At 36.0% G+C, this 22,377-nt stretch overlaps 1 protein-coding gene across 5 annotated transcripts in view; it reads left to right on the top strand.

Annotated features, from left to right (window-relative positions):
• Positions 1-22,377, top strand: part of ARMC8 (armadillo repeat containing 8) — a 96,016-nt gene that overhangs the window by 50,983 nt on the left and 22,656 nt on the right. For all 5 annotated transcript variants that reach the window (XM_036267606.1, XM_036267605.1, XM_036267607.1 and 2 more), the window contains 5 exons: positions 275-350; positions 443-533; positions 2,120-2,180; positions 4,197-4,397; positions 7,171-7,266. In XM_036267606.1, coding sequence (XP_036123499.1) covers positions 275-350; positions 443-533; positions 2,120-2,180; positions 4,197-4,397; positions 7,171-7,266 — 525 coding nt within the window. The remainder of the gene's footprint in view (positions 1-274; positions 351-442; positions 534-2,119; positions 2,181-4,196; positions 4,398-7,170; positions 7,267-22,377) is intronic.

The raw sequence follows: 22,377 nt of genomic DNA, 5'->3' as shown, positions 1-22,377 counted from the left end.
TCAATTTGATTAGGGATTTATCTAGTTCAATTTTAGTTGCTACTTTGCTGTCTTTGCTTTTCCATTACTTCAAAATTAATTTTAATCTTTTATAATTCATTGTAATTTACTGCGCTCTTCAGATATACAAGTCTTATTTCTGTTTGCTTGAGTTCTTCCTTTAGTACTTTAGCAGATTTAAATAGTTATTTCTTCAGAAAAGTTTAGATTTTGAAACATTAAAATCCATATTTGCAAAATTTAAAATAAATGCTTTGTTTATTTATTTTTATAGGTTCGAATGCAAGCACTGAAATGCTTCTCAGTTTTAGCTTTTGAAAACCCCCAGGTATCGATGACCCTGGTAAATGGTAGGCTGAACTTCCAGTGACACCTACATGATTTATTTTATAAAACTTTGTAGATTAAAGAATGCCTTAATTCTTGTTTGTTTTATTTCTAGTTTTGGTTGATGGAGAATTGTTACCACAAATTTTTGTGAAGATGTTACAGAGGGATAAGCCTATTGAGATGCAACTCACATCAGCAAAATGGTAAAAGTCAAGACAATATGGGAGAAAAGATAGTGTTCTGTCAGTATCTTAGAGTATATTTAGACAGATTGATTAGTTCACTTTTAATCCCAATCTTGTTTTGGGTTTTGAAATTTGAAAGTCATGGGGTTGTCTCACATTTTCCTAAATGGATGTGAATTTTCACTCCATTCACTCAATAGCATGCAGAACAGGAACTCTTACGTAAAATTTAAGACTATCCACAGAAAATTACTTTATTACATTTCCTTGTATTTCTGTTGAAATAATACAGAATTAGAAGTAATCGACACATACTATGCTAAATATTAAAAGTATTAAGTCAGGAAAATATAAAGATATAGAATTATGGAGTGAGAATTAGTTGAAGTTGATAACCAAGGCACTATTTCAGACAAAGAAAAAAAATCCTCATAAAGATGTAACAGTTTATAAGATAGTTACATAAAGTTCTTATTAGCATAATTCCTAGCTCATGTAAGCCTTCAATACATGCTAATTCTGTAATTATCAATACATTAACAGATGGGTTGAATACCTATTGTATAGGGTTCTATGCTAAATGAATTGTTTCGTTTCAATATTTAAAAGCTGTGACTCTTTAATATTTAGATGAGAATGAGGAATTTTAGGTGAATTACTCATGAACCATAAACTGTTTATTGTGTGTTTATATTGCATTTTTTGTTTGTTTGCTTTTTGTCTTCAAAACTGAGTATTTGCTTCTTTGTTAGTAAGGTAATCCTGTCATAGAACTAATTAAAAAATAATAATAATAATGTGGTAAGAAGCCTTAAGATAATGATAAAAGCTATAAAGAATTCAGCCCTCTATGATATAAAGAATTTTACTGATTTGTTTATAGCATTCCCTAGAAGCCAGAACATGGGGATTGTTTTTTTCACCTATCTTACTGAAGGAATCTAATTGAAAAAGAAAATACATTAATTAAAGTTTTTGAAGTGCTTAATATTCATTACCTGCTTAGGGAGTGCAAAGTAATTCTTATTCAAAGCCAGTATAATTTTGAAAGTAAATTGTTTTTCAATAAAACCAAATCATTGCCTAATTCTTAATGCCACTACTGATAACCTCTGAATAGTTCATTTCTTATGGATACCTATAGATGTTAGAAGTTAAACTCTTCTGTGATATTTCTGCTGTTGAAGTTAGAATATCTCAACTTTATTTAAACTTACATACTTTGTTAACCGTATATTTTGATTTAACTTTCCCCCTTTTATTATGGAAAATTTAAAACAGAAAAAAGAGAAAAGTATAAAGAATTGTAATGTGCCCAGCACTTAGCTTCAAAATTTATCCACCTGTTAGGCCATTTATTTTAAAAACAATTGTGTACTTTTTTGTTTGTTTGTTTGTTTGTTTTAACATTGGTTTACTGTCTCTATATCAGTTTTCTTTGACTATTAAATTAACAGAACCTCAGATAAGGTAATGTCAGAGTCCCTCAAAATAAATGAGAGTAGTTGTCCTTTTTTTGTCCCATAAAATCTTAAAAGCAAGTAACTTTCCTTTTAAAACTTTAAAACACAAGCAAAAACTTACTTTCTGCCATCTTATTCCAGTTTAACTTACATGTGTAGAGCGGGAGCAATTCGGACAGATGACAACTGTATTGTATTGAAGGTGAGCTAATTAATTCTCTACAAGCATATGAAAAGTATCCAGTCATATAAGTGTTAAATATAAATATTGGTATTTCTATTTTTTTTACACATTTGTCTCCATGGTATGTGTGCACAGAATAAAATAATAGTAAATACCATGCTTTTCTTTTCAGTGTAGTTTTTAAAAATTGGTTTTAGATGTGTTTTGAAAGTCAAAGTGAAATAACTCATTTCTTGTTATACCTTTTTTATTTTTATAGTAATAAGGTGGATGTAGAAATTGTAAAAATATGTAAAATTCAGGTGACAGAAAATATATTTTAACCTTTGATTTTCATTGCAGCAGTTTTAGAGGAAGCAGTTCACTAGCTCTTCAGATAACGACTTTATGTGACCCCCTCATGGCCGATAACCAAAAGGCATAATGAGAAAGAATAAATAACATATGAAAATCATCATCATCATCATTAATGTCCAAATCAACTAGAAGTCAGGAAAACCCAAATAAGAGACTAGTCCTAAAAAGTCCCAAGACCTGGAATCTGACATTAGCACTGCCACCACTGCCTTACTTGGTAACGTTGGACACACCTCTTATTCTTTTGGTGCTTCAGATTCTTAATTATGAAAATGGAGGCAATAATCCCTGCTCATCTTCCCACCAGGGTTATTGTGAAAATAACAACATACTAAGTACATTAAATGTCTTATCAGCTATAAAGAACAAAACAAGTATAAATAAGTTGATCATGTGCCATTTTATGAATGTGAGATCTCTCACTATCAGCTTTCAAAATCAACCCAAGGATAAAAGAAGATTAATGTTTGCTTTAATCTTTGGTGAAACAAGTCAGTTTAATGAGACCTGAGGACCCCTAAGTAAACAACTCTTCACAGAGGACTAAGGGTTTCTATGCAAGGGCCTTAGTTTATTTTTTTAACTGCTCTACCCCTCCTTTTCTTCCTCATTGGTAAATTAGGTTAATAGTATCTTTCTTCCTAATGTTGTAGTTGTGAGCATGAAATTCAGTAATCCATGAATTTATGGTGTTGATACATGTTAGTAACTGTTTAAAGGAAAATAAGAGTAAAGCTTTCTTCTTGGAAGCCCAGGGTTGTATTGAAAAGCCTGAATGAGCCTGAAATCAATAGTAAACAGTGAAGTACTCAACTGTGATAAAGAGGTCCTGGGACTTCGAAAAAAAGCAAAGCACAGTTAACTGCAGTAGTTGAGGAAGGCTTCCTATAATTGTAGTATTTTAGTTTTTACTTCCACTTTAGACTTTAAAGTGGATTCATTAGCCTTAGAGATAGTGAATACATGAGATATTTTTATTGAGAATCTGATGTAGATAAATAACCAACCAAACCAGTGCCAAGATTTTTTAAGGACTTCGGAAGTAAAATTGGACAATTAGAGTTAGTCTTTCCAAGGAGCTCTTTGGAAAACCTAGGAAGTGTAATTAATGCATTTCACTTGCATTATAGGGGAACCAATGGAATCTAAGTAATGGTAAGATCACTGAATTGTTAAAGCTGTATTTTTTTTTTTTTTTGCAACTGTAGATATTATCCTCAAACAAAAAATAAAAGTTACCCCAGCCATATTACTCATAAAGAAAAAATAGCATACTTTTTCTAAGACGAAATCATTCCTGATTAAACTGCTAGATGTCAATTTAGGTAAATAAATACATGGTGCAGAAGCATGAGACATGATTTATCAGGGATTCTAAATGTCTTTTGTAAGGTTGTGCAATAAAGCTTAAGTCTTATCGATCACAAAAGCCTAATTAGAGTTTGTATTATTGTATCATTAGAGTTTAGTGTGCTAGCATAAATGATTAGTATGCACTGAATTTTGTATATTTTTACATTTAAAAAACCTCTTATTCTCTGTAAGTCTTTACTGAAAAATTTGATCACTAATATTTGACTCCCAATAAAAACCATTGAGTTGATTTAGTCACTATATGCTCTCTATCAAGTTTTTGCCTTTACCAGAAAGCAAATAATTAATTTCACTACCTTTCAGACATTGCCATGTTTGGTTCGAATGTGCAGTAAGGAGAGATTACTAGAGGAGAGAGTTGAAGGAGCTGAGACACTCGCCTACCTGATTGAACCAGATGTTGAGCTGCAGAGAATTGCTAGCATTACTGATCACCTCATTGCCATGCTTGCTGATTATTTCAAGTATCCCAGCTCTGTGAGTGCCATCACTGATATTAAAAGGGTATGTTCTCTTTTCCTTTTCAGCAGCTCAAGAGAGGGATTTTTAGAAGTTTTATTCACTGTTCACTACTTTGAATCAATTGATAATTATATACAAAGTCCTTTTAAATAAAGGAATCTTTAACTTTGATAACATAGATGATGTTATTTTATGAATTTTTTTGTCCAATTTGTTTCATTTCCATTATCAGAAATTTTTTATTAAGGAGATAATTAGGAAAGAAGAAAATTGCATCCCTAATTCCCAACTAAAACTCCAAAATAGTGGGGTCTGGTTTCTAAGCTGGTTACTGACATTATATCAGTATTATCTCATCCTGTTTAAGTTCCCAGAATCATCTCTGTTGCATTGTTCTTGTTCTTTGGGTCAAGGATGATATTTTGTTATGTACAACCAAGTGGTCTTATTTTCTCTCCACCATTGTCTTTCTCTTTTGCTACCTCTTCTTCTAACTTTTGCCATCTTATTCTGTTTCCATTTTGCAGTTTCATACTGTCCTTTGGGTCTGCTAATGACTGCTAAAGCATCATTTAACCTCTAGACTGAGACCATCAAGGACCAAATGTGCTTTTTCTCAAAGTATAAGTTCCTTAGGATAGGTAGATATTCCTTTGATTTTATTTTTCTGAACTTATTTGTCATGTCTATTTCTCTAAGCATAAGAGATAAATATTATGTTAGAGAAAGTTTATTTAAGAAGATTATGATAGAGAGAGCATTGCCTCCTAATTCGTAACCAGTACTGTTTCATGAGTGTGACTGTATTTTTTATATCAGTGGTCCCAGTGGTAAATTTTTAAAAACTGTTTTCTTGACCTCTCTCATGCCCCTCAGTTCCAAAAAAAAAAAATGTATCTGGCAAGCAACTGGTCATTTGGCATTTAATATTGAAAATAAAATAAACTATTAAGGGTATATCATTTCTCTGTCTCAGGAAGGGCCTAAAATGCCTTCATCAATATTTATATTGATAATGTATACTGCCCTCTATGTATTAAAAGTTATTTGTCTGCTCTTCCTTCAGTGTGATTGTTTTTCCAGTGGAAGTGAGGTGTTATATTGAACCATCTGCCTTGTGTGGTTTCCCCCTGGCTACTGCTCACACTGACAGTGCCTCATTAGTACAGAGATATATGGGCAAGTCCTAACTATGGCCTCATGAACACCCAATAGTTGACCAACCAGAAAGGCAAATAGAACACTTTGTTGGACATGAGGGTGAGGGAACAGTTACAAGAACTTCTAGCCTATGCATGTGCAGATCATTTAACTAGTATGTAGATGATCTCTTCTATTAAGGTTTTTCCATTTTGTTTTCACCACAGTAAACGTAGAATAATAATAATTTTTAAAAAGGATCTCCTAATACCAAATTTAAAAATTAGTTTGTTTTGTCATCTTTATTTTTGATGATGGGCTGTCCATTGGTTTCTGACCATTAATGTATAAATAATTGGGACCCATAGAGAGAAATTCTTACATGTTAATAAATGTATAATTTTCATGGTATATTAGTCCAAGTCAGTATTCTAATGTAGTAATTTCTTATGACTAGAAAGTAGTTAAAACTTTGAGAATACATATCTTAGGACTTATGTATCAAAATGAGTGTTTCTCATTATACATTGGGAGGTTCCTTCCATAATCCACCAGTCCCTGCTTTGATCAGAATATTTTTGGAACTACTTTTAGGAATTGCCTTAAGAACCACGCTGAATGATTTTAGGGTGTTTTGTTTGTTAATCTAAATGCTACCCAGCTGGATTTCCCCATCTTCACACATCATAGTGACAGTTAACTTCAAACTCCCTTAGTTCATCGATATATTATGGTCAGATAATATGCCACTTAGCTCTTAAGGAAGTTTTAAAAGAGGGACTCATAATGTTTTGAACAACACCTATATCTTTGAGGGTGACCCTTTCAAAGGTGAATCATCTGGAGAAAGTGGTGTTCCTTAGATGAAGAAGTTATATCTCAGTTAAAAAATATTTACATTATTGGTATGTCTTTTGTATTTACTGGTTCATAGTCATTGAAACTGTCCTGAGAAGATGCTTCTGTTTTCTTGTTATGGTAGTTTGGTGATAAATCAGGTGTATGGAAAATTGATAACTTAGAAATCAGTTATGCATATGCAAAGATAGAATTGTTTCATACCAGTAATTTTAATAAATTTATCAAAAAAGTCCCCTGAACATAAATCTCAGATAACTGTGATAAATAGGTAGTAATGATTATCGTGGCATATTGTTCACTAAGGGCTTTCATAAAATTTTTTGTTTCTGAAAGTTTTTTAAATACTGAAATCAGGCTAGCACTACTCAATGTTTGGGAAACCTGCTAAAGACATTGTTGCAACAGCACTCAAGTTATCAGCCATCTTCTGGGGCTAGAAAGGCCTGAGTGTGCCTTCTTTATTGAGGAGAGCATTTCAAAGAGCCGGTGCAATCAAGCATTAGTGCCACTGAAGCTACCATCTAGGGTCACTGAATTTTTAGGGGTTAAATTAAAGGTTCATAAAGATTTTGCATTTACTAGTGTCAAATATTGTGGCATTCACGTTTAGACAGCATATATTCCAGATCATCCTGACACAAATTCAGCTAGGTCTCAGTGATGTGAGCAGAACCCAAAGATAATCAGGAAGTCAGGGAGAACACTAATATGTTAATAGTTTTAAACACTTTTTCTTTAACTCTACTCAGTTGGTTTTATTGAAAATTCTATTTGTGGACTGATTTGGAACATATCTTTTTCTCCTCTCCCATAGCTTGATCATGACTTAAAACATGCTCACGAACTCCGCCAGGCTGCATTCAAGCTCTATGCCTCTCTCGGAGCAAACGATGAAGACATCCGGAAGAAGGTGAGTCTGGGAGAGGGGCGGCCCCCAGTCCTGACAGCCAGCAGGCAGGGAGTGACGTCAACCTGAAAGTCGTGGTGAAGAGCACTAACAGTGACTGTTTGAATATAATAAAGCAGTGACTAAAGGCATAATTGAAGAATGAATGGGACCCGGATTTGGGGGTTGTTTGTTTGTTTTTAGAACATAGAGTGGCATGTCCGTGCTGGAATGACAAATAACTGGTGTGCTTTTTTTGTGTCATTAATATGGATTATTGTGTTGCACATTTTGCATGTGTTCTGATAAAAATCAATTCTAGCACTGTGAAGCTTCAGACACCTTGAAAGACCTAACACTAGAATTGTAAATGTTATTTATGAAAATACTTTCCAATGCCATTGAGAAATTTAAATTTATTGTATATTGTTCTTTGATATGTGGCTTAGTTGTGTTTTGATTTTTTTGCTACTGTGCAAGTTTGATGTGAATAAAATTTTTGTGGAATGATGATTTTATGTTTAGTGAGTGGTCATGTGAATTTCCAGGTCCCAAAAAATGTATCACTGGTATAGCACCTTATGTTATTACAGCCTAGTCCAACACTGAACTCATGTTCTTTATGAGAATAGTTTTAAGCAGAAAATAAAGCATAGTGGTAAGCTCTGACCTGGCTCCCTCCTCAAACCAAAAGACTGGAGCTACCACTCAAAAAATATATATAATTGAATAAATTTTAGGAACATCACTAAAGTAATCCCATGTGTCCTGTCTTGATGAGCCATAACAAAAAGAGCAAATTGGGCATTATTTACTGAACATGGCAGTTTACTAAATATTTTCATCTATATTGCTATTTGTGAGAGAAATCATAAAATATTGGGAATTTACCATGATTCAGAGAAGTACTTGGGCTTATAGAGAGGTATAGAATAACCATAGGTTTAATGAAATAAATTGAAAAGGAAGCATTCTTGAATAAAATTGAAATAAGCAATAAGATTAGATATGTGAATAGAATCAGTGCAAAAAAGCAACTAAGCTGAATGTTTTCCATGTACCTCAATTCAGTTCAGTTCACAAGAAGCTTTTGACTTGAAGTGTTTTTAGTAAATATCTTTGAAAATTCTTCTTGACACCTCTAAGCCTTCATTTGTAAACTGTTACTTAAAGGCAAACATACTAGTGATATGATATTCCCTATGTCTGACAAACATGATTTTTGGATGTTGATTCTGATATGTTTTGTTCGGTTTAGGTACATGGTGTATTGCAAAGGAAGAGGCTTTACAGCAACTCATATAGATAAAACATTTTTTTTTAAATTCACTTGGACTGTATAACATATATATAATGATTTGTTTTGGGATGGTTATTAGGGCTCGTTAGAAAGAGGAGAGAGAAGTGTTTTACCCATTCTTTTAGCTCAAGAAGGTCATGCCATGGACTGAAAGGGAGATAGATAGATGGACCATAAAGGGGGGAAATAGGATGTCCATTTGTACTTCTTTGTACTTTTTTGTTAATAAACTATTGTTTTGGAATTAATGACAATTTGTGATATCATGTTTTAGAAATCCTTTGAACATAACAGTCTGATGATAAGTAATCTATTAAAAGTTGTATTTATAATGTGTATAATTTCCTGGTAAGGCTAAATCCTGATAATTTCTGTAGAAAGATGACAAATAAAGAATAAGTTATAATTATAATTTTTTGTGTGATGAAGAAAAGATACTGTGATATTCTTATATAATGGGTATTATATATAGTTTTTAGGAAGATATTTAATTTCTGGAAAATTAAGTGTTTGAATAATTTACAATTCATAGCAACTCCTGAAGAGAGAAATTATAAAATGGAAAATATAAGTAATTTTATGATAAAATCTACATGCAAATGGTTCTTAGGAGTGGAGAATCCTTATTTTCAGTGCACAAAAAAATGATAATAACCCTTTCTTTTGAATGCTTTTATTTCTATTCATTTTCTGTTGACATTTGGATAGATTTTTATTTACTTTCTCTATGAAGTATTTACCTTTTATACTTATGCCTTATTAACTTTGATTATATTTATTTTCTTGAAGTACAGTGTTTATTATTGTTTTATTTTTAATGCAATATCTATGGAATTTCAGTTTACTGAGTTAATGAATGGAGAATCTCTGAAAGAAATTTCAAGGACTATAGTAGACCTATTCCCTACTGCCCCAGCCTCTCCCCCAAAAAACCCACAAAAGCAACAAAAATGCTTTTTGTTGCAGGACAAAAATATGAAATATTCAGTTGGTCTGCCTTTTAAACTGAAAACAGGAATGTAATTTAGTAAATACAGGTAGTAACATATTCCATTGCCCTGTTATGATCAGTTTAGGAAATGAGGCAGAATGAAGAAGATAAAACCAAAGCTAAGAGGTAGAAACAATGAGAGCTATACACAGCTTTTAGTAAAGGTGAAAGATTCAGGGCCTCTCTCCTCATAGAATTGCTTTCCATCTTATTACTTCTGAAGGCCTGCTGTGATTTCATTTCTTGATACCTTCTCTCTGGGTCAGACTGAAATAAGCTGAAGACTGAGATGTGACCCACAGGTCAGAGATATACCACTCTTGTTTTGGAGCAGTGTCAGTGTATTCCCATTAAAAGATATCAACTATATAACAATTCCTGGAACCTAATAAGCACCCAGTAAATATTTGTTGAATAAACATAGACATGAAAATGCAGAAATCTTTCACAGAGTGACATCTCCTTCAATATGCTTGGATCTCTCTGCATCCTGTCAGAGTAAAGTTACTATTCTAATTCCTAGTGTTTCATCCTTTATTACTCTGTGGAATACTTACAAATTTCCTGATTTCCTGAGGTGTCCTATCAGAGAATGAAGAAGCATGAAAAGAGTTCTACAGGTGAGAATAGAAAGCGTTACCACTGACTGTGACATGAAGAGGGAGAAGCCCAAGAAAAGATGGACCACTGAGCTTGACAATAGATGTGGCCTGGCCATATTCACCTTAGAATAATTCAAGAATTTTGGTTAGGGTAAGCAAGGGTAGAGGCAGGAATTGAGAGCTCAGTGGAAGAAGGGTCCAGAGCACATTAGCAGTAACTACACTGACAATAATGCAATGTAAAAATTCACTGTAATCTCTGCCATGGGGAAAGTCTAGTTTTTAATAATAGCCTTTATCACATATTAATGCTGACTAGGAAGCATAAGTTCAGGTAATGGGACAGTAAAAAAGAAAGAAGTTAGGATACCTAACAAATTCTTTCAGTTACTGGCATGTCCAGTCAAAAGCCCAGTCAGTGGTTAAGGCACACAGAGGCAGTAGTGGCAAACAGTCCTGGGATTGTGAAGCTGATTCTTGAATGACAAAGAATTACTCTTATGAAGACCATCATTTGTTTGGTACCTGTTGATCACATATTAGGCTGAAAATTTTAAAGGATTATTTCTCTTACTCTCTTTAAGAAACTTATTTATTAGTAGAATTTATTAGTTAAAAAGTATAAATTGAGGAAAATTAGAAACAGTAAATATAAATTAAAATTCAAGCAAATTAATAAACTTAACAAGATGTTATTTTTATTTTTGACAAAAATGTAATGCATTACAAATTTTAAATGTTGTACTTAGTGTAGCCTTTGCTCCTTTGAGTTATCTGACTAATAGAGCTTTTAGAAAGCTTTCCTGCCCTGGCCAGTTTGGCTCAGCGGTTAGAGCGTCAGCCTGCGGTCCGGAGAAAGCTTTCCTCTTAGATTTTGAGTACCTGTATTTTAGCTGCAGATCCCTTTTTGAAGAACTAGAATGTAAGCTCCATGAGGGCAGGGATTTTCTGTGTTTTGTTCACCACTATATTCCCAGCATCTGAAATACTCCGGGTGCATAGTCAGCATTTAATAAATATTTGAAGAATGAATGAATGAAAAAAATGAATGAATGGATCAATAGATTAATGACTTATATGGCAAAATTACATTTAATCAAATTATAATATGGGCCTCCCTACATTAAGAACTTTTATAATTTTACTAGCAATTCTATGGGTTATGTGAAGAGAGGAAATTTAAAATAGGAGAAATAAAATCTGATCATATAGGCAAGGGGTTTCACTATACTTAGCATAAAGAAAATGCAGGAAATTTCCATTTTTGAAGAGGCAGACAATCTCAAGGAACTGTCTTCTACTCAGTTTGATATAGATCAGTGAGAATATGTTTTATGGTGTGGGGCTTGTTCAATTTTGAAGTAATTTTTATCATTTCTTAGTTTCTTACCCTTTCTAAATGTGTGGTTTTAAAATAATGTATATTATTCACAAGTGTGAATCTGGGCCCATTTTTTCCCGTAGGGATAAAAGTGTGATTTGATTTATAGAAATTAGCTTGACTCAGGGATCAACCTATTCTGTAAAGTGATATACACCTGCATAAAAAAAAAATTATCTTCCCAATTAGTAAGTGTCAGATTCTTAAGGTCAGTAATTTGATTGAATTCTACATAGATTGATTGAACTGCCTGTGTTGTATAAACATTGTCTGATGAGTGGAGGAGGAGGGGAAGCAGTGCAGTGAGATGAAGAGCCTAAGACAGCCTTAAAACTCAGCATTGATCCTAAAACCTCATAAATCAGAGGGAAGTAAGGAATGGCCAGTAAGAATTTGCTAGGGGCTTGAGGAATTATTTGGAAACAGTTAAAATGAACATGGGGCTTTCAGTGGGGCTATTCTTGAATCAGTTCGGAAATTAATAATTTAATATTTTTGTAACTTTTAATGTTTTCTAACTGCCTTTTATTTTATATTTTCAAGAATTGAAAACATGAAATCTTAAGTTTTTGTTCCTTACAGGGGGTGGTTTTATATGACATGTGAAGAAGGTAGCCAAAGATGGGATATATTTTTCTTTTAAACTGAACAATTTTCTAAAGAAATATAGGCAGAGAAAAATAAAAGGAAATAAAACAAGAATGAGAATTTGTCTTCTACCTTCTTTTTCCTAGGAAAGACATTATATCTGGAGGGTCATTGTGAGAATGAAGATACGATAGATTTAAAATATTTAGCATGGTGCCTGTAATTGCTCAACAAATGGAAGCATTTATTAGAATATCTTAATGACCTCATTGGAAGATTAAAAATAAATATATATTTTTAAGTGTATTAGAAAAGTTGAACAATGTTGAGACATAAATAAAAAAAGGTTTACAATGAAGACAGTGACTTTATGCTACAAATTTCCAGTTCTGTTAGTTAGTTATTCTTTATAGTAAAAAGAATATTTGTGCTTCAGAAGCATAGAGGCTCTTTCTTTAGTTTATCTCTTATTATTGATAGAAGGTCATCTTACTCTTATATTTTAGAGTATATTTAAAATTCTGGTTTTCAAAACTTTTTGTTTGCTACAGCATGCTCTTCAAAGCACCAAATTAAATTTGTTTTGTTTTTTCCTGAAGTTAAATAGAATATACAATGTAAATCAATAATTGGTTGAATTCATAGGTAACAGATGTGTTAGGAAAAGTGTGGAAGTCAAATTCTAACTTTGGCTATCTAAATATTACTGTCCATGGTTGCTATAGATGTAATTTCTCCAAAGAGTCTTTATTCATATGAAGCCCTGTCTTAAATATATACATTCACATTTTGAACAAATACAAATTCTTCTCTGTATTTTTAAAGTTATAAGATTTTAAAGTATATTTTAAATTTTAGATCAGTATTTTTAAATATCTTTCTACTATCTCAGAAACTTGTTAAGCATTTCACTTGAACATTTTTGTGATTTGTTATACCTTGATTTTATTACTAGTTAGTCTTTGGGTAACAGTACAATTATAGCACGAATTTATATTTTAAAATATTTTTGCACAGTTCAGTGATTCTAAGTGGTCATTTAAAAGGCACAAGTGTCAAAATTTTGTATTTGTTTCTGCCATGAAATCAGGCAGATACAAGGATTTATTTCTGAGTCTTACCCTGCAAGTTGAAACAAACACCTTGAACATTTTGAAGGTTTTCGACGGTACCCCAGAAGTAGCACCCTTCAGGACTTGGCTCTGTTACTGAATAACAACAAATTCATTCAGAATTCAGAATCCATTGACTTAATCTGTGGTAAAATTGTTAGCTATCGTCGTAATCTACCAAAGAATTTTAAATGAACTCTGCAACACTCATTCATGATGGTAAGTATTTTTAAAGAGTTAATCATGACAGGACCAGGTTTTGCCACTTGCCCACATTATTGAGACCCTTGCTTGGCCTTCTGTGTACTGAAGGAAACAAACCTGAGAGTTATAATGCTAGATACATAACAGGAGGTATTTATAAAATCAAGTAATGAATATTGATTTAGAGATTCATTAAATGGAGACATAAAATTAAATATTATACTATTGTGATATTGTAGTTGCATAACCATTGAATTACAATTCCTGTATCTTTTTTAAAGTATGAAATATAGGTTGGTTGTTTTGTTAGCTGGTTACAAAGCATCAGATTCAGAAAAAAATGTATCTTTTTTCTCACATACTCTTTGTTACAAAGTGGGTAATGAGATGCTTTAATTACATCTATTTGTTCATCTGGCATTTACAATATACCTCTTCCTATGTGCCCAGGAATGAAGCAGAAGACTGGTGTGTACCTTGTAGGAGCTCACAACTTAAAGTAACTAAGTTGCTAGATAGTAGTAATTCTAGGGCCTCGTGTTTACGACAAGTCTTGTCTACACCAAAAGCCAGTTTTGCCATGATTGATATACCCAGATATGATTAAGATAGGACTATAATTAAAATAGCCTATATGAACAAGTCTGGAAGAGTTCATTTCCTATAAAGAAGTTAATTTGAAAGTATTCTCACTTTCATCTTCCAAAATATTAAAATCAGTTGTTTGGGAAGTTTTGACTCTCAGAATCTGTGTTACTTCTGCATCAATTGAAAATATTTTCTTAAGGGACCTGCCTAAACGTGACTATGTTGTAAATTAATATTCTAGAAAGGGAGCTTCCAGGGGTAATGATGTCATAGAGGTACTATTTCAGCATTTTATTTTGTAGACAGCTTCTATATGGAATAGATTTAACCTTGAGGCAACATTTTTAAATCCTTGGAACTTCTTTTAATAATTATCCTTTCCTTGTCAAAACTATAACATTCATAACTAGAAGTTTCATAAAAGTAGTATGGTATACAGTAGCTTGTATTTATTGAGTAAATTGTGTTTGTCTGGATGTTAACAATTCAGCCAGCCAACTTGTAGGGTAGACGTGTGGGGGCTGAGCAGAGCCGTTGTGTCCCCCAGTTCTTGCACAGTTCATCATTCAGGTCCCTGGAAAACAGTACAACATAGAGGGGAAGTTTCTAGTTCTTTTGTTTGAATAGTGACTTATACAGTGTTTTTATTGCTGTGCTAAAAATGAAAGTGTAATTCAGTGACTATTCTGCCATTAAATTAATGATTCAACTTTAAAAATTGAACTTTTTTTTTTTTTTTTTTTTTTTTTGGTACATGCCCCTAGCGGGAACCGAACCCAGAACTCTCTGGTCCAAAGGCCAATGCTCCAACCACTGAGCCAAACCGGCCAGGGCTAAAAATTGAACTTTTATATGTAGAGAAATCTTTCTTTTTGATAGAGGAAATATTGATCTATTTTTAGACTTTATAAGTATGTCTGATACAATGTGTTTGTATTTTTGGCTTTAGGGGAAGGAGAGAGGTCCCATTTTTTTCAAAGTGCAGACAACGTTTAGAACTAGCAGTGCTTCTTCTACACATTTAACATAAGTGAAAGTTTCCAAGCTATTAAGCAGATGGACAGGTCCTGATGTAGAAATTATAAAATACCACTTAAAGAGGCTTAAAAGCAAGAATGAAATAATAGAAACTTAAGAATGGTCCCACGTAAGAGCCCCCACCTCTCTGTTCTTTATTCTAAAGGGAAGTCACACTGCACCCAAGCCCAGGGGAGATCTGATGTTAAATTAGTTCTGTGCCTTCAAGAGGAAAGCCCAAAGGAGGTCCTGCAGATCAGCACTTATAAGGTTTTGTCTTTTAGTTTCCTGGCCCAGAAGAGATGCTCTATTTCTTCCACCCCCTACCTCCCAAGATTGTGGAGTTAGAGAAATTTGGTATGAACGTGGGCGTATATAGCAATGGAAGAGTGAGCAAAGCGAAGAAATGCTTTTTTGAAATGTTTACTTAAACTCCAGGCTGTAATCTGTCCATCAGTGATCTAAGAGAAGCTGTGTATCTTTTAGGGGGGGGGGGGGGGAGAGCCTTTGGTAAAAACTATCTTTTATTTAAAAAATAAATAAGGAAAATGTCAGAAAACCTTGCATTGGAATATCGGCAAAGATACTATGTAGAGTAGGCTGTGGTTGGGAAGGTCTAGAGTTCTCATCTAGAACAGATGTGGTTTGTGGCCTGAGAATAGCAGAATGTTTGTTCCATTTAGTTAGTATCTGCTAAAGCTAGATCCTGATTCTATAATCTCCATTTTCACCAAGGATTTTAAATGGAAAAGTCAGTGGAACTCACTCTCATTCTTTCTTCACAGTGTTTCCTTGGCTTATATTTTTGTCCTTGGCTTGCACCTTCTCTGACTCTTGGCATTTGTACCCATAACCCAGGCTGAATCATTGATTTGTTATTTTCTCTCTTAGAGGCCCTGTGATCAGTATCTTATTTTTTTTTTCTTGTCAGTTCAGTTTGTTAATGATGACCTCTCTTGCTTCTTATGGTATACAATCTTTATTGGCCTAGGATGTCAGTATATAGAGTCTGTAGTTTCCATAGCACTGATAAGTTTTTGAAGATCTCGTTCTTACAGCGTAGTGAGTAGAAAAGGACCTCACACTGGATGTAAGAAAACCCAGTGGAGCCCCAGCTCTGCCCCAATGTATCTAAGAACCTGGACCAGTATTTCGATCTTTCTGAACTTCAGAGACCTCATTGAATAACTAAAGAAGTTTGATGAGTTTATTTCTAAGACTCCTTCATAATTTAACATTATTCAACCAAATTAACAGCCATAAATGCATTTAGTTCCTTCAAATAGTTATGTCTACGCTCATTAATGCCGTGCAGGAGGGTGCAGACAACTGGTTTCTGCAGCTGCCCTTGCTTGACTCATGGAAGGCCGTGCTGTTGGTTTGTTGTTGTTGTTTGTTTTACTTTGTTTTAATAAAGGGGAAATAGCATATGATATATTCAGGAAGTATAAATATTAGGTGCTCGAGCATTTCCGTGATGTGCAGAGCATCATGTCCTTTATTAAATATTCTGTGGCAAAATCAGTATGGTCACTTCCTGGAACCTAGGAAAAGTTTGATTTTTTCCATTTTTAGGAATGGGTCCTTCCCGGACCCCTACTGATTCTGCTCAGTCCACCAGATAAGTTGGTTGTAGATGGTTATGTCACTCTTAGGTCTGTCGTGTTACGTCATTACCTCTCTTCTTCCTCCCCAGCTCGCCCATTTCCCAAACCAGTCTCTTGACTGCATTGACATCAGAGCTATGTTCATAAGGCTCATCTCCTTTAAAAAAAGAAGTTAACCCTGGCCAGTTTGGTTCAGCGGTTAGAGCATCAGCCTGCAGTCCAGAGAGACCCGGGTTTGGTTCCCGATAAGGGCGTGTACTTCAGTTGCAGTTTGTTCCCAGCCCTGGTTGGTCGTGTGGGTGGCAGCCACTCGATGTGTCCCTTTCACGTCGTCGATGTTTCTCTCTCTCTCCCTCTCTCTCCCTCCCACTCTATCTGAACAAAAAATGGAAAAATGTCCTCGGGTGAGGATAATAAATAAATTAATTAAATAAATAAGTTAGATGAGGTTCTGGACCTAAAATAAGTAGCCCCTCATAAGAAAGACTCGGTGTGCCTTGGGTCTCATCTACATTGGCACTAATGAGACTAAAGCATGCCACCCACTGCCCGCAGGTTTAGTCTGTTGTAGATTCTGTTTTCTTGCAGACCTAGTCTGTCTTCCTGACTTGCCTGTGGTGCATCCTCCTTGGCTGCTTCATCCCTGTGGCTTTAACTAGACTTTCTGGATTTGATACCTTATTCACTTAAATCTTAAGTGTCTGCTCCTTCTAACTTACAAAGTTAGATTCTAAGTCTTCATTCTTTCTAGCCAGTTTTGAATTGTTTTCTACCTAATTGTCATCCTCTTGCCGAGAACCTTTCACAAAAGCCTGTTTGGAATTAAGCTGTAGCCTGGCCATTGTGTATGTCAACATAAATAATTGATGTTAAGAGAATGCCAACTTTGCTATCCTATTCCCTTGCCTCCATGTCCACCCATTTTTAATTTTCTGAGAAGTTTGGTGGCACCACTAAGAAACCTGTCTGGTTTCACTTTTCACATCCTCTGCTTGACTTGGTTTTATCACAGTTCAAAGTCCAAGCTGAAGTTTCTAGTACCTGGAAAATACTTTATCTTAGGTCATGCTGGAAGAATAGTTGGGTTTATTTTTTTGAAGGCCATATCTCTGACTCTTTTAGTTCTTCTTATGCTCTGAGGAAAGGATGGTGTATGATTTGGTCACAGCTAAGTTATGGGTCCACTACAGCTCATGGGACGTTGGGGAATTCCCCTCATAAGCCAAGGCCATCTTGTTAGTATTCCCAGGTATGCAATGAACCTCTCTGCCTTAGGATTATCTAGGTTTTGCATTTTCTCCATTACCTCTCCCACAGGCCATGGGAATCTCTCCCAGTGACAGAGCCTTAGACTCCATCCCAATAAATCCTCATATGCCCTGCAAGAGCTGCAATATCAGAGACAGAAAGCTTAGCAAAAGCATGTAGTCATGAAGAAATGTCCTGTGATAGAGGGTCGGTCTCTCTCTCTTTCTCTCTCTCTCTCTCTCTCTCTCTCTCTCTCTCTCTCTCACACTCACACACACACACACACACACACACTCTCTCACACACACCAGATCCAAAAAGCTGTGCTGCAGGGCATATATGCTGAGCTGTGGCTGAGAAATCTCCAATAAGAACCATGAATGAGACAAAGAACAACTTCTGGCTCCATTTGGCATGGCTCTTACATCCTAGAAGGACCTGAGATCCTTTGCAGGCACTAGGACTTGACTCTCCATCATTATCAAGTCTGTGTAACACAGGACTGGGGTCATGGAAAGACACCATGGAGACACTAGTATATTGCTCTTGGCTTTCCTACCCCAGATCTGAAAAGCAATCCAGTGCTCAGATAGACTAGCATGTGAGTCAAAGTGCTGTGATAGCAGCCACTGCCAGCTCCTTCCCTGCTGACCTGAAAAATCTCTCTGAACTCAATTCCAAACTTTTCCCTGTCTTATAATCACACTTTTATCCTCATTTCAGTCTGTGTATACACTTTATAATGCTCCTTTCGTCCCTGCTCAGATGGTCTCTGTCCTCAAGCATATACAGCCACAGTTAGATCATGTTGCTCATTCACATGGCCTCTCAAGACACCCTTTTAGATCGGAACGCTGCGTTCACATTCTGATTTTCCATACATTTATTCTCTTGCTGCCAGACTGATACCTCAGTGGAAAAGGTAGGCCAGAAGACACTCAAATAGTGTAACCCTAGCAGAGTTACTTGAGTCCCTCTATAGCAAGTTCGTTACAAATCCAGGCCTCCTGCTGTAGACACTGATAGACTATGACTTAAGGTGGGTTACCTTGTACCTGAAGGAAACATACCTCTAGATAGTACTACTGTTTTGTAGCCTATGCTTCATCCCCACAGTATTGGCCACCACAGCCCCAGAGAACTGGCAAGCACACAGCTCTGCTCTAATGTGGCCATTACTGGCTTCTAACATAGTTCTCTCCTCTCCTCTGGCTGGACGGAACATTCTCTGGTAAGGCCACGAATGGTTTTTTACCAACTGTTAGTAAAACTCCAACTCTTGAGGGTGGATGTTTTCCTACTTACTACCCTTTATAGACGCTGCACTCTGTCTGCCGTAAGCCCCATGGCACCTGTCATTCCTAAAGTGCTCTTGCTAGCAGAGAACCAGGTGCTCCAGCACTCACGAAACAGGTCATTGCAGATGTTCACTCAGTGTGGAAGTTTGTTGGGAGCACGGGCTCTCTCCCTCACCATTGTATCTTCAGGTTTTGAAACCATGCCTCACACTCAGTGGTTGCTCAGATACTAGCTGAATAAACAAACAGGCATGGAGGTAGGAGCTGTGCCCCATTTGCCCTTCCTTGCCCTCTGTGTGATTTTGATTTTGACCCCCTGTCTAACTACACCTGCATTATCTCTGGTCTCTTCTAAGACCTTCCCATGTTGCTTCTGAAAAACATGATAGTTTTGCTCAGACTATCATTTTTATTTACCTACATATTACAGAGGATTGGAGGTAAAATAATCATTGCTATAAAATATATCCTTCCATTTCACAGGAGACCCAGAGAGGTGAAGAGAGCTGCTCAGTATCCTAGAGCACATCTTATATCCTACATGATGGCTACACCTACCCTGTTCCTTGGCAGATTTACATCTTTAGTTGAATGTGGCCAGTTCTCCCAACTCATCACTTCTCATTTCTAAGTAAAAATCATTTCCCAAACCACTAGGAAGGCGCTTTCAGGCTTCAGTATCGAGCCATCCAGTGTCTGAGACACTTGCCCCAGGTTTTAGTTTCCTTTCCACGCTGGGTCCTGATACAGCCTTGGCTGTTTCAAAAACAGTGATCAGTGCTTGATTGAAGTCAACTGTCAGCCATCCAGTCTTTGACAGCTGCTGTAGCACAGAACATTAGATAACATGGAAAACGCATTACTGTTACCCCAAGGAAATAGTAATACATTTCTAACTAGTTTATTGGAGTGAGAATGGTGATGGAATTAATACATTCCATCCAGGCACTTGACTGGGTGTTCAGGAAGAGATGGAATCAGAATTAACATAGTTTTAGTATCTGCGTGGTTGAGAGAATGATAGCACCATTATCAGAGAGAGAGACAAACAGACCCATGGGGAAAGTGAAGGTTTAGGGAGAGAAGATAAACCCAGAATGGGACATAGTGAGTTAACACCAAACATCCAGATTATGTTTAGCAGGCAGTTGGAAATACAGAGTTTGAGGTCAGGAAAGAATGTAGGGCAGAATTTTAGATTAAAATTCAGAGAACTATCCATATCAAGCTGATTTTGAAGTCACAACATCTCATAGGTAGAGTGAGAGATTAATGGAGCCTTGGATCATGTGTCCATTTAGAGAATGGTAGGGGAGAGGACTAGAACTTAAAGATACTACAGTCAGGACATTTATGTCTTTTACATCGGGGTAAAAGTGGGCAGTGGCACAGGCCAGTGGGGTGGGGCAGAGTGAAGATGTAAGACAGAGGCGTGGGAAGGTCATTTCTGGATCAAGGTGCAAGGGCTTTGAGCTTGAAGCACCCAACTTCAGTGTAACAAGAATGAAGAAGAAAAATATGGAGACATTTTAATGAGAAGAAGGAAGTTGAGACAACCTGTGTCCCAGAAAGAAAGCCATGTCCCTGCAAAAATAAGGTGGGCACAGAGGGACTGAGGGAGGGAGGAAGAATTTGAAGGAGGAGGTGAACACCCTGGGGAATATGGGAATCTCCCGCAGGTGGAGCAGAGCGAGGGGGCGCCGAGATGGGGCAGCATACAAGAGGCCAGGCAGCCAGATCTGGGGGGTTTCTACTGTAGTATCAGCTGTTTGGGATGTGAAACAGGAATATGTGGTGGGAGGACAGTGAAAAGAAGGCATTTGCCTATAAGTGGAGGATCTGAGCAAGAAACCCAGGTCATGGAGAAAGATATATGCGAATGGAAGAGTCAGCAGTGAGAAAGGGAGGCATTCGGGGTCCAGAAGTGACGATGAGGACAGGGTGGATGTGCAAAAAGGTAAGGGTGAGATTAAGTTCGGTCTTGGGTGAGAAGTAGCTCAATGTAGCATAAGTTTTCTTCAGCCACTTAGGAACCTGCATATCATTATAGAAAAATTACTATTATTACCCTATAGCTACAGTGTGGCTCCCTGTACTTAATAGTTTATGCTTTTCTCCCCATCACTCTTCATTTCAACTCTATTTTTTTTTCTCTTCGCATTTGATTTGAACATCCTGAGATTTCCCCTCACCCCCACTCTGATGTCAGCCTTCTAACTCCTTTTATTTTAGTCTAAGTCAGTGATCCTCGACCTTGGCAGCACACTGGACTTTACCTGAGGAGCTTTAAAAAATAATAATACAGGTGCCTGGGCCCCATCCCAGAGAATCTGATTTAATTGGCCTGGGATTTTTTTTTTTTAAGCTCCCCAGGTTATCTTCCCAGGGAATCAATGCCTCCTATTAATGTATTGCGCATACTGGGAACTGCCTGATGACCACAGGACTGCTCTCTAACCAGGGCCATAGTGTAAGCATGGCTAAGCATAAGGACTCTGGAATCAGAAGCCTGGGTTCCATTCTCAACTCTGTGATTCCAGACAAGCTGTGTATTATCTAAATCCTCAATTTCTTCATATGATAATAGGGTTAATTACAGTAGTGCCCACAAAAGGGTTAAATCAGATAATGTAACATACTTAATCACACCACACCTGGCACAAAGACAAATATTAGTTTTGTTCATTGTTTTGTGATTGCATTAGCATTTTTTATAATTTGCTATTTTTCCATAGGACCACACACGTTAAACTTAATTTCTTCCCCCACACTATTTTGTATCTATACATTATTGCTTGATGAAGGAACATTGTAGGCTACCTTCTTTTTAAATTAAAAAAAAAATCTCCATGATTATAGTGATTACATGTAGCAGGGCTTGGTGCTACAATAAAAAAAATGGCAAGGGTTACTTTTCTAAATATTTAACTTAGTTTCAATTTGCTTGGTGAGAAAGTAGCCAGAGGGTGGCTCTGTCAGAAACCCACAGATTTCATTTCCTAAGGGCTGAGTATGCACCATAATTTTCCTATAATCTCTCTCTGGCAAGAACCTGTCCAATGGCAGTTCAGTTGTATCTTGCACTCTTTCTCAAGACTGTTTGTGCAACACCTCTGAGCTATTCATGCCATGTAATTATTGTTTTAAGTGTTTTTTAAAATAATCATACATAATCTGCCCCTCACGCCTGTCATTCAGC

This window comes from Molossus molossus, unplaced genomic scaffold, assembly GCF_014108415.1.
Source record: "Molossus molossus isolate mMolMol1 unplaced genomic scaffold, mMolMol1.p scaffold_m16_p_18, whole genome shotgun sequence".
Lineage (NCBI taxonomy): Eukaryota > Metazoa > Chordata > Mammalia > Chiroptera > Molossidae > Molossus > Molossus molossus.
Note: the sequence above shows the minus strand (reverse complement) of the source record. Positions and strands in the feature narration are given on the sequence as shown.